The 13368-nt window shown below is 44.8% G+C and overlaps 1 protein-coding gene across 1 annotated transcript in view; it reads left to right on the top strand.

Moving 5' to 3' along the window:
• Positions 1-13141, top strand: part of LOC147661226 (potassium/sodium hyperpolarization-activated cyclic nucleotide-gated channel 3-like) — a 152848-nt gene extending 139707 nt beyond the window's left edge. The window contains exons 6-8 of the mRNA XM_086951223.1: positions 194-434; positions 2584-2748; positions 8394-13141. Coding sequence (XP_086807349.1) covers positions 194-434; positions 2584-2748; positions 8394-9706 — 1719 coding nt within the window. The 3' untranslated portion in view covers positions 9707-13141. The remainder of the gene's footprint in view (positions 1-193; positions 435-2583; positions 2749-8393) is intronic.
• Positions 13142-13368: the final 227 nt, after the last annotated feature.

Here is a 13368-nt window from a genome sequence, read left to right as displayed (position 1 = left end):
GGCAGTTTCTAAGCTCCCTTTCAGGATGACTGTAGACACTTCTGTTAAGTAACTATATGGCCAGAGGTTCCCAGAGGCATATATCTGTTAGAAATTCTTTCAAGTTTCTTATAGGTTAGTCGGGATCTAGAAGGCCACACTGTCGAAGAGGAATGACCGTGACCACTGACAGACACTTTTCTATTCCCATTAGGAAATTGTCAACTTCAACTGCCGGAACCTGGTGGCTAACATGCCACTGTTCGCCAATGCAGATCCAAACTTTGTGACAGCCATGTTAACCAAGCTACGGTTTGAGGTCTTCCAGCCGGCTGACTACATCATCCGAGAGGGGACCGTCGGGAAGAAGATGTACTTCATCCAGCATGGTGTGGTCAGTATCCTCACCAAAGGCAACAAGGAGACCAAGCTGTCTGATGGATCCTACTTTGGAGGTGGGTCACATTCGAGAACTCCAAGAATGTATACGGCAACATTGTAAGATAGACTAGATAACGTAAGCGCGTGCATTCAGTCCTGAAAAAACAACAAATATGGACTTTAAAACTCCATAGCACTATGCAAAAATATGAACATGTGCAAATATGAGAAAGCATAGAAAATATGAACTATGACAACAGAAGGTCTTGGAAAGTTGGATAAATGGTTTAAAAGCAGATATGTTTGAGATTATTTTGGCATATTGATAGTATGAGGTTAGCAGAAAAAGCAGAGGCTTCCATACTTGTGATGAAGGAGAAATGGCAATAGAAACAGAGGCTTTACTGGGTCGCCTATATTTTTTACCAAACCTTTCCTGTGATAGATATTTGTGTGCACCTATCAAACTTTGCTGTTTTCAACTTCATGAGGTAAATGAAGTTGCAACCCAAACCTTTAAACCAGGCAGTGATATTATGGCTTGACCAAGGAATAAGGGTTTTATTATCTAGTTGCACAAACAACTGTTCTTATGGTTTTATCTAGATTATTTTACCAATTAATGATACAATAATGCTAGCAAAATGGATTAATCCTAACAACAACACTCATTGTTTAGGTTGGACATGAAGTATTTTACAGAATACTTAAACAATCAAAAAACATTCAGAAAGTTGCTTCATGTGAAAGTCAGTGCAGGGTACATGTGTTGTGAGAGTAGTAACAAAAAGTGTAATACAACTAGCAAAATTAAAAGAACATACTGCTATTTCATATTAAACATGGCAACGGTCTGGTAACTCATTGTGGGTGTTTTATAGATTCTATTTTGAGACAAAACCATTGCTCAAACTTGTTTCGACTCTCAATTCTAATTGAAAATGGGGTCTTCATCTGGACAAGAAGAAAGCATCTCTACTCCAACTAGCTTAAACTCCAAAATAACACAATAGTAATTGTTGGAGGATGCCAAAAGTGAATTAAGCATGGTATTTTTGATTTTATGGGGCAATTATAATCCCTCATTTTACTATATTAAATGATGGGAGAAGACGCAAATTCTTCAGGCACAAATACCAAAATGGAATTAAAGATTACTAAGCCAACTGTTCCCTCTGGAATCCATACAGTTTGCAGGTCTTTTAAATATACTATAATATACTTCATGTTGAACTTATAATTGTGATTGCTGTTGTTATGGTTGACCCTAGTTTGTGAAATGAATGAAGCCATAAGTACAATAGACTGGTACTGATAGTGTCACCAGGGCCAGAGTTGGGCATGAGCTCTGGGCCCAGGTCCAGAGCACCTATTCAGTTTGGCACATAAGGAACTAACCTAATGAACTAATTTATTCAATTTACCCACCCATGCCAGTTGACTTTCTTCTGTTTTTCCATAAACGAGTTCCAGTTTCCCCGTTTCACTTCCTACTCGTCCCACTTTCTTGTCCCTCACATCTCGCCTCTTGCCATCTCTCACTTCACCCCAGCTCTCTCTGGCCACCCTCTCACCTGGCTTCTCACCTTCCAATTGGCCCTGATCAGCAGGAGCTTGATATGGCATGGGTCACTCAGATGAGGAAAAGGAGGGAAAATGTGTGTTCAGAGGCCGTTTCTTCTCTGAAATAATCAACCAGGATCTGATCTATAGCCCAAAGAGAGGCACCCCACTGGGATCACCAGCAGCAGCAGCAACCTAGAGGGGAGCAGTGAGAGGACCAAAAAGAACACCACATTTGGTTTCGCCCAGGGCATTATCCGAGCAAGGCCTGGCCCGGAGAGTCACAATTGTTTTTGGAGGTTCTGTCATTGAAATCATGTACCGTTCACAGTCAGTATTATGTTGAATAAAGAAGTGTGAAAGAAATGGGTCTTATAAATACTTTCCTTACGTGCCAAAGTTTGCCAACTTTTTATGGGGCTAAAGCAAACTATTTCTCCCCAATTTGGAACAAATATGTGAAGGTCGTTTTGGGTAATTTTTTAATTTCCTCTTAATAACAAAACATGTTTGGAGTACAAAATTAGGAGCAGGGTGTTTGGTGGACAAAATGTGTCGAGTAGAAAGCTCTAGGTTAGCAAAGAGAATGCCTGCTGAAAAGTGTAAGTAAAAAAGTAAACATGAAAAGCAACACAATTTTTTGGGTATATTTCCACACAGAGATCTGCCTCTTGACCCGGGGAAGGCGGACGGCTAGCGTGCGGGCGGACACCTACTGCCGCCTCTACTCCCTCTCTGTGGACAACTTCAATGAAGTGCTGGAGGAGTACCCCATGATGAGGCGTGCTTTTGAAACGGTGGCCATGGACCGGCTGGACCGAATAGGTAAGGAGAATCTCAGTTTCACTGATGAGGCTCAGATTTACTAACACTTCATGGCGTATTTCCTCACGCTGAGTCAATTTCCTGGACTCTGCACAGTAAAAAAGGTATTACACGGTCTTTGGCCACCATCTCAATGAAAGTGAAATGAGAAGCTGATAGGGCAGTAGCATCGCTTTCTCATCTTGTTGCATGAATTTCATTAATAAATCAGAGGGTAACAACAGGAAACTGCCCATCAAACAAAGTCACTTCACAACATCAATGTGAATAATTCAATTTCGCATTGTCTAGAATGCTTTATCTCTTTTTGGTGTACATCCAAGAATGCAACCCATCACCAGTCCCATCTTTCACCCTTCTTGTCTTCCAATTCATGAGCACGCCTCTCTTATACATAAATGAAACCTGCATTGTATGTTGAAGTCCTGTCCCCTTGAAATATCCCATGCCACTAACCATGCCAAGTATGGACCATGGCCGACCAGTGATCCCTGACCTGTTTGGACCAAGCCTCCATCCATAGTCCACAGCCCTGTGGTATATGCCAGTGATGACTTTATTTGGGGAATACGCAATAAACCACTATCGCCTAGAACGGGTGATGGAGGGTATATTTTGGTCAATGGTTATATACATCAAGATGCCAAAATCTGCCTGGTATTGACAAATTAACCCTGTCCGGCAATAACATTTGGAATTATAGAGTTTAGACACTGGTTCATTTGGGCAAGAGGTGTGACCTCATAGCTCCCAACTCAAGGAACTAAACTAAATCTGGGGTAGATGCTATAGGGTGCATTTATTATGGTGGAATATTGGCAGCCTCATGACACAGCGCTGTGGCCCAAGTCTACGTCGAGTCTTCCCATGTGCATGCGGTGTGGCTTAGATAGGCAACACATTGGCAACTGTCTATTTTAAAACCCTTCTTGCTCGAGCACCATCCAGGCCTGTTGCTGTGCATCGTTTGTTGCGCATCATCGTGCCTTCGCGTTACTTCACACAGCCTGCAAGGGCGAGTCCCAAGACGGTCACTCCTTAAAATAGCACCAGAGCAGGCGCCTGCATGCTCACACCCTGCAAAGCTCTAATGAGGCATCATGGACACTTGTTTTGACCAGTCTTGGTTTCTACTGCTCCAGGGTTAAATCGCATCTAAATAAATGTTGACTTGCCGTACTGGCCACATCTGCCATCCTACTTGCTGTGCTGCAGAAGCATGCAGTGATTTCTTAATAATACAGCGCCTCCTGCAGCACCTTGTTCATACTGAGTTGCACCACTCGAGTTCTTGAAAACGAACTAATCCTGCACTATTCCTAGCTATCCCTGCCTACGCATGGGTGTTAGTCCTGCATCTAAGCACTACTCTAAGTGTGCACAGAAACCAGTATTGTACAGTGACGTTTTAGGGTTTCAAATCATATCATTTGGCTGAGTTCACCAGAGACATTGTTGTTGTAAGACAAGAGTCCAAAGGATGCTTTTCTCACTCCCATGATGCATTATTCCACTCTAGTACGGTGGCGGGTGTGCGTTACGCAGCTGCGCTTTGTAGAGGTGGGCAAGATCCCAAATACATAGGGGGCTCACCAGGCAAAGAAGCCTCTGCAATTTCTTAAGGTCCATTAGTCCAGGGAGTCCTGTAAGGAGAAGAGCTCTGTCGCTTTCTAAGGATGATTGACTGATCTGAAAGATATCTCTTCTTGCGTTAATCCAAACTCAATCCTAGATGTCAGCAGAGGTTGCTGGATCCTGATTTAAACCCCTTCCCAGTATACTGAGCGTTGACACTCCCCTGGGGCTTGTTGACAAAGCGCTAAATCCTCTTATGCACAATATCATTGCATTCCGCAGCCCATCCAACAAAGTCATATGTTTGTGGATGTGTGAAAGCAGGCAGCTGAAATAATCTGTACCTAAATAATGATATAATACATACCAATCATAAAGAAATCTATATTGGCAATTACCTGTTAGTGCGAACAATCGGAAACCAATTAATTACAGATTGTCACAGTTTTCGGGCAAGAATGACGACCGCTCTATAAATTAGGTCTTTCACATTATACAAACCACACGACCCGCTTGACACTAAGTCCTAAGAGCATCACCTGTCTGAGGCATGTTCAAACCGGTCTCAGGCAAGCCCATCCTCGCAGGCTAGACTGTGATGAACCACTGGTTCATGTATGATATGTTGATGAACAGTCTCAACAGCTGCCACATGTAAATGAACCATTTCCATGTTACAGAATGACCCTTTCTAATACACCTCACTGGGCAGGTACTGCAAGACAACTTTATTCATGAAATCTGATGTATAAAGACCCTTCTTCAGCCTTGGAAGTGTTTGAAGTCAGATCCACAGCTGCCATGGTTTTAAACATGCTCACTCACATACCAACCAAGAGCAACATGTATTGACAAGCCTCATATAATCAACATGTATTGGACGTGTGTGTGTTCAAGCAGCAGATGAAGTCCTAGTGGACCATAGTCAAAGGCAGATGGTATTTCTGTTTCTTGCCTTAATTGTTCTATTGGATCATGCAACCTCTGTAGAGATGATCAGTGTGACCTCGGTCACCAAAAATACTGAGGATGATATGATGGATACTGGAGAACAGACATGCGGCTTTTGGACACAGGACCCAGAACACCTCATAGCCATGACAACCTCAATGGGGTGGCATGGTATCTTTACCCAAGAATATTAAAGCTCACTTTACATTCCCCTACGTACCACAGTTATACACGATACAAACACCAGATATGATACACTGTAATCTCTGTATGGGTCCTCTAAAAAATGGCTATTTGGCCAACGGTGTGAACTTCTTAAAACAGTGAGCTACCTCAAATTGATGTCCTTATGTCCGGTGTAGCCTTTCCCAAAATCGTACTGTTGGTGTAGTTTGCGTCCTGAATGGGCGTGGACCAAAAGCTTAAATAAGGTGTATCCAGGGCTTTAAGTGGGCAGGGGCTTTATGTAATTTCAAAGAGATTCCTTTCTTATATATGCTAATTGGAAGATATAATCTGCGTGCCACAGAATCCACAGGGGGTAAGATGGGTGGCAGTGGTGGTCAGACAGTATTACCAACTTCTGGGTATTTTTCAAGCCCAAAATAAACAGAAAGTAAACATTTGTAGGAGGGTTTGATGTAAAGTTCCTAATGGGGCATTATCATCATACACAGCAGCCCTGTCCAGCAAGCGGAAGAGAGAGGGTGTGCCTAAAACATTTTCAGCTGATCAGACTAAAGGAGAGGTCTTAAAACTGGGAATAAAGCATTCTTTTTAAACCCCTTCCTCCTCTGCAATGATTGGGATACACCGTTTAACCGATGAAAAGATCTGTCAAGTGATTTTTGTTTCATTTCTCGTCCAGGGCATGCGTTCTCACTTTTCCTTGGCTGCTAAGACTTTTAGCATAAACCCAAACAGGCAGGACAGCTACGGAGAATCTCCGGTTCATACCTGCCAGTGCCAGCTTGAAGAACCATCTCACTACGTGGGGAGGGGCGGGGCCTCGAAGGGGGCGGGGCCGCGTGCCGAGAAGTATCCTGGGAGGCACTTTTGAACATCACCTGCCCTCAAACCCCCTCCTCCACCCTCAAAGCAAGCTTGCAGAGGCTGGTGGCGATGTCCTGGGGTGTTTTCACACCCCTCAATGGACGTCGGCAGTTCAAAGACTCGGAAAATTAGCTGGAAAACCACTATTTACAGCTCGTTTTCCTGACACCGTGTGATATCGGCTCTTTACCGGGTGACCGTGTGATGGGAGCCGATATCGTGTGTCACACGGTGGCACCGTGTGAGTTGCCAGGTATGCATATTTCTACATAATATTTCCATAGAAAGTGAAGGTATATGCTTAGTTCACTTATAAATAAAAGTAGCTCAAACAATCTCCGTTAGCCATTTGTATGCAGTATGAAATGTGAAAGTCTGTAGTAATTAATCCAAAAAAGGAGGCAACTGTTTAAAAATGCGTATATTTTTACAGAAAATTTCCTTTTCAGACTTACTATTTCTAACTAAGGCTTTAGTAACAAGGACAGTGATTCCCAAGAGGTGAACACTGATGATAATAAAAACATTGTGGAAGAAACACATTTGGCTGATTTATCCCAAAGGAGTGAATATTTGTATATATGATCAATATTTAATTACGTATAGTGTGCTCTGGATTTGTGTCAAATCATAATAAAAAAGAGGTTGTGTACCTCTTTTCTTTACAGAGGTTAAGGTTTTCCTCTGTCCAAGAAGCACCTTCAATATCAGGCTAACCTAAACTTTACCGTGAGAAGTTGAGCGCCAAAAACTTCTGAATACTCAAAAAAACCTATTCTTAGATTACTCATGTTTCTGTATAAACTTAAATGTATTCTTGCTTACAGTTTTCAGTTATGGTCTTGTGAAAAAAACTGTTCAGAAACTTGTGTAGGGTTGTACTCCCCTCTATTAGGCCACACCCTTCGTTAAATAGGCCACGCCCCTTTTGAGACCCCCCCCACACACGCACACACCTTTCCCATCCCACTTAAAGCACTGAGTATCCACTCTGTCTTCTCGTGTGTTTCTTTTCTCTGTATGTCATGGTTTTTTTTCTTCCCAAGTCTCACCCAGTATTACATGCTGTCAATGGATTCACATCAATCCAGTGTTTACTTTCCTATCCTATTCTCATGTACCTCGACTGTGTAGCTTGTCTTTCCGTGTTACATGGTGCACTCTACTCTCTCAGATGCCTTCTGTGGTGTCATGTGTCCTTCTGTGTCACATGCAACCCTCCATCACAAGCCTCTTCCCGTGTCACACACCTCCTTGAGCTACATGTCTCCTATGCCACATGCCCGCTCTGCTATTACATGCCTCTTCCTGTGACACATGGCACTCTCCAGGACATGTCTCTTCTGGTGTTACATACCTCCTCTGGTGTCACATACCTCCTCTGGTGTCACATACCTCTTGGTGTTCACATGTCTCTTCTGGTGTTACATACCTCCTCTGGTGTCACATACCTCTTGGTGTTCACATGTCTCTTCTGGTGTTACATACCTCCTCTGGTGTCACATACCTCCTCTGGTGTTCACATGAATCTTCTGGTGTCACAGACCCAAATTGTGTCCCATATCACCCTTCATTAAATGCCTCCTGTGGAGTCGCATGCCTCTTCCTGTGGCACATTCCTCCCTCCACATCACATGCCTCTTCCTGTGGAACATGCCAACTTCCATCACATGCTTCTGCCTGTGTCACATGGCACTCTCTTTTGCATACCACGTCTAGTATCCTACACCTCAGCTGTGTAACATGCATGCTCTGCATTGACATGTCTCGTCTTTTGTCGCTATCCCCCTCCATCAAATGCCTCTTTTCTTGGTGTCACATGCATGCTCTGCTGTGACATGTCTCGTCTTTTGTCGCTATCCCCCTCCATCAAATGCCTCTTTTCTTGGTGTCACATGCATGCTCTGCTGTGACATGTCTCGTCTTTTGTCGCTATCCCCTCCATCAAATGCCTCTTTTCTTGGTGTCACATGCAATGCATGCTCTGGTGGTGCATGCCTTCTCCTTTGGTGTTATATACCTCACCTTGTGTCACATGCCTCTCTTTGTGTCATCACCTCTTCAAGGTAAGAAGAATTCTATCCTTCTGCGCAAAAGGGCGGAGAACAGCACGGGCTCGGTGAACACGGACATGGTGCAGCAGATTGTGAAGCATGACAGGGACACGGCCCACAACATCCAGGACCTACAGCACTTTCAACTCATGGCCTCCGTCGGCAGGGAGCCTGGCGGCAGGGCCGTCATCTGGGAACCGCTGGTCCACGCACCTTTGCAGACAGCAGCCGCCACCACTAACGTGGCCATTGCGCTAACTCATCAGCAGAATCTTCAAGCCCACGTCTTCCTGCCGCCATCCTCCCTGTCAAGCCCGCTGTCCCCAGACGCGGCCCTTCTCACCCGCCAAGCCCGGAGGTCCCAGCCCAGTCTAGCTGGTTCTAGACCCTCTTCTGTTAGTTCTCCTTCTGGAGTCCCATCGCAACACCAGACGCCGGTCGCCAGCTCCCCCTCCGCGTCCGTGCTCCAAACCCAGCTGCCATTGGAAAGCGGAGTGCGCAAACATTCCAATATAGGACTGCCACCTCAGGGCTCAGCAGGTTTGAGTCAACCGCCTCAAAGAGGAGACCGAACAACAATGGTGAAACCACAGCTCATGGGCTCCCAGCCACAGCTTTCAAAATCCAGAGGCACATCCTCCTCAACCTCTCTTCTCCAGCAGACAGTGGGGGTCCCCTCTGGTGCCGAACGGAGCTCCGGCCACAGGAGCGGGAGAACTCTACACTACAGCCTGTCCCGGGCTACAGGGTCCCACATCTCTCTGCTGATGCAGCAAGCCTCCAGCAGCAGCCCACAGCACCTTGTCAAACACAAGAGCATTCAGGGCCTGCCATTTGGGAGACTCACCCAAGATGGCCGCCTCCTGTCAGCATCTCAACCATCTTTGCCTAACAAAGATGCCCAGCAGGGAGAAGGTTGTCTTTCCCAGCAAGGTACCGAATCGCCTAGTACCACCACCGCTAAGTCTACCCACTCTGTTCCAGGAATTTTAGCCAAGCCCTCCCTCGGTGTCCCTGGGCAGCCATATTATCCCCCACAGATGCCTTCTGCGCCCATGGAGTCTTTGAGTACCATTAACAAGTCTACCCCCTCTGTCCCTGGACTTTTGTGTCCGAGCGCTGTGCCAGGGCAGCCATCTTATGCTCAACAGATGCCTTCGGGACCATCCGTTCTACCAAGTAGGCCTGCAAGCGCAGCCGCCGCTCTACCATCCCCAGTGTCCACCACTAGGCCTGCATCATCCTCCGGCTCTCGGAAAGGCTCAGTGGTTTTCAGTCCAGACTTAGAATCAGGCGTGAAGCCCAAATTGCCATCTAATATGTGATCCTCAGTTGGGTTGATGGCTGCCAAGAGAAAAGGAGAGGAAAAAAAGGGAACAAAGGCAGAGGACAAGCAATGAAGCTCTGTTCCATCAGCTCTGCAGGGTGGGACCAGCCGGGGAGGCAGAGATTGGCACAACAACCCCCGCTGGCGAACATCCATGGAAGATGGCTTGATGCCGGACTTCGAGAAGCACACCCTGAACGGAGTGCCTCGCTCACCCCTGGGATTAACATGGACATGCCTTACCTGTAACTCCAGTCCATCTCTTTAAAGCTTTACTTTTGTTATTCTAATATATAAATATGCATATCTTTTGATTATGTTCAAGTTATAGTCTGCCAAGCGGTAAGCTCTTAATTTTTCAAGTTGAACCTACCACCTACTGCCAGGAAAATTCTTTGGTGTGCAAGGGGAGCAGTGTCTCTCATCTCCCTCACTTTCTTCCAAGGGCATGTCAGAGGGTATTATTAGGGGGTTGGTGGTGTTAAGGCATCATCTTTGATCTGGTGGTACCTGCCAGGAACAGGAAATGTCCTGATGTTGGATTTGGGTCACATTTCTACAACTAAACATGTCTACTGTACAAATGCCGACTGAATGAACATTTAACTACCAACTATTAGTATATGTGCGGTTAGTAATTTGAAGGTCACTGGTAAAACTATTCCTCCCTATAAAAGGGCTGGATTCTTTTTATATTTCACCTCCATACCTGGAATATTTGGTAGCAATTGTTAATAAATGGCATTAGGGAAATCCTTTCATATTTTTGGACAGATATTAGATACATGCCTAATTAATGTTGTCAATATATTGGTTGTTAGCATTTGCATTATAGACATGTTGTTGTTGATGTTATGACAGATACCCTGACTTGGAGTCCCCTTAGAGGGAAGTTGATCACTGATGTGCTAAGAGCTGGCCAAGATTGTCTTGGTCTATGACCCCTGCATGGACCTTTATCACTAGGGCTTCTTCAAAGGGAACTATTTAATGCCCTAGGAAGAGGTCCAAGCATTGTCCTTACTAAAGATCCTTCTAGAGAAAACAATTTCCCCGATTATTAGTCTGACGGACATATTCCATCCTTCAGGGTGGTGAAGAACATTATCTCTGACATCCTGACGGAGTACCTTTCGTCAAATTTGGAAATGGCCCTGGTCCTTTCAATGTCCTTAAGCTTTTGTGCTAGGCCACGGTTGCTTTTGATAGCCGTTCACCAAATATTTTACATTTTTTGGCTTTTCAGAAACCAGCTCCCTAAGTGGGTGATTGTTTCGGTAAAGCAAAAAGCTACTGACACCTCCATTCCACAGGAGTTTTCTCAAAGAGTGTGGGATCATCATTTTTCCCCGTAGCGGCAGATTTTTCCTGGTAGTGATGGAGAAGAAAAAATACTTTACAATGTCCACTCTAAATATGGTGTGTGATGTAATGTCCTTCTCCAATGGCCATTGATTTTTCAGGCCACTTGAGGAAGTTTTCCATTGATGGAGCCAATAGTGGATCATTCGACTGAAAACTTAGGGTCTGCTTATCTCGAAATGAGGGAGAAGGACTGAGGGTTTAGCAGCTACGGTCCTCTGTTGTGTATCTGACAGGGTAACCAGTCAGTCAAACCTTAAATTTGGCCCCTTTTCCCCGTCCTTGAGAGAGGCCCAGGGAATTTCCTTACCTCTGGTTCCTTTAGAGAAAAACTGTCACTGCCCTGGTGAAAGTTGCAGGGAATATCCTACTCTGGGTTCCTTCTGAAGGAGAACTTTACCAATGTCAAGGTGCAAGTTGTAAAGAATGTCCTTAATTGAGGCTTCTTTCGAGGTGGCTTTGTCACTCTTCTGATGAGAAATGACTGGGATTTGTTTTCCTTGGGCTCTTTTAAAGGGGGAATTTTGCCAGTTCTCTGGTGAGAGATGTAGGTAAATTCCTAATCTGGTGCTACTTTAGAAAAAGTAACATAGGGCACACAGGGTACTCATTCGTACCTTCTCGTGACAGTCCAAGGAGTATGGGCCGCCGGAGGTTTACCTCTCGACTGTCCAACATATTTAGAGTGGGTGATTGGCTGTTTTTTTTCACTGTCTGTCACTGTCAAGAATATCCTGGGGGCAAGGGACAGTAAAAATAATAACAATTACACTATCACTGTCTGTCACTGTCAAGAATATCCTGGGGGCAAGGGACAGTAAAAATAATAACAATTACACTAACACCACAGCAAAAAACTCCCATGTTGTAGGGTGCATTATTTTGTACTTTCCAAAAACAAACCCCCTTTGTGGGAGTCTGTTTTTGGAACAGTAAAAACTTTTCAAAGTTTGTTGTAAGAGTCCATTGTGAATGACAGACACCAAACTTTTAAATTACTTTCCATGAACTGCTGTGACGGTGGTTGATACAACCTGATACAATTCTCCCCATGGCCAGAGATGAACTCCAAATTTGGCAGGTGAAGTAAAGGCAGAGTGGCGACACAAGTCATTCGCCACCCTGACTGCCTTCACTCTGTCTTCCAAACTCTAAAGCAGACCCATATTTACTGACCTTTTGTGAGCTGTATGAAGTGCTTGAACCCACAACCTGATGAGTTATTTTCACCACTACTCATAAACCAATGGGGATGTTACTTTTGTCTACATGTCATTATTGTTTTGGGTGTGAAGCAACATAAAATAATTTACTGGATGTAGGTGAATCAGACTGCAAACCCTGCAGGTTTGTCCACTTTGACTCCTCTGCAATTTCCTGATGATGCATGCAGCTGGGGTAACTTGTTAGCCCAAGCAAAGATTTCATGACCTATTGGTGTTGGCTGGACTGCTTATTTTAGGGCACATCAGATTCATTGGTAGCAGGCTGGTCAGGGGTTTTTGCGAGGGACAAAACTTTATGAAGGGCCCTCTTAAAGCTTTTCCCACCTTTGACGGGTGCCACAAGCGTCCGTTTTTAAGTATTATAAAAATGGACTCCAAGGAAAACCAAAAAACAATTTTGGCGCCATGAAATGGCAACACCATGTAAGCTTCCTCATTAATAATGAAGATGGTAGGTTTGTTTGTAGTTAAAATCTGTCCATAAACTTTACTAAAGGAGAGCAGGGCTTTTGAAAGGGCATGGCCTTGGACATAATTCCCCCTCTGCACCCCCTTCTGACGTCCATGATTGGCATATAGCGTTGGCCCTGCCAAAGCGTAACAGGCGAAAATGGCGTGCTGCTCTGCGGCAAGGATCTCAATAGCTCTGGTGGTTAGCGGCACACATGAAGAGTTTCCACCTCGCCGTAATGAAGAACACGAAGGCTCTTCCGGAGGGCATGGTGGCCTGTGGGGAGGTGAAGGGTTTCTAGAAAGGCCATTGCCTGACAAGGGATTGTACGACTAGCCTTCTAGAGGCACCAGATATCAGGAGTTTGCCAACATTTCAAAAGTTGTCGAATGCCCTTTTTTGGAGAAAAAAAATTAGGAATCAATACAAAATGGAAGACGCAGGAGTTGTAATGGCATCCAGTCCCCTCAATCACTATCTCATTCTTTATATCTGTCACAATGTTTACCCTTGTGGTCAGCGATGGACAGGCTATTCGTCACTCTGACATTTTTCCAGAGAGCTGCAGGCTAGGAGTCTGTTTTCGACCAGGATTGGTAGCACGACTCAACCATGCCCTAC

This window comes from Lissotriton vulgaris, unplaced genomic scaffold (assembly GCF_964263255.1).
Source record: "Lissotriton vulgaris unplaced genomic scaffold, aLisVul1.2 SCAFFOLD_791, whole genome shotgun sequence".
Classification (NCBI taxonomy): Eukaryota; Metazoa; Chordata; class Amphibia; order Caudata; family Salamandridae; genus Lissotriton; species Lissotriton vulgaris.
Note: the sequence above shows the minus strand (reverse complement) of the source record. Positions and strands in the feature narration are given on the sequence as shown.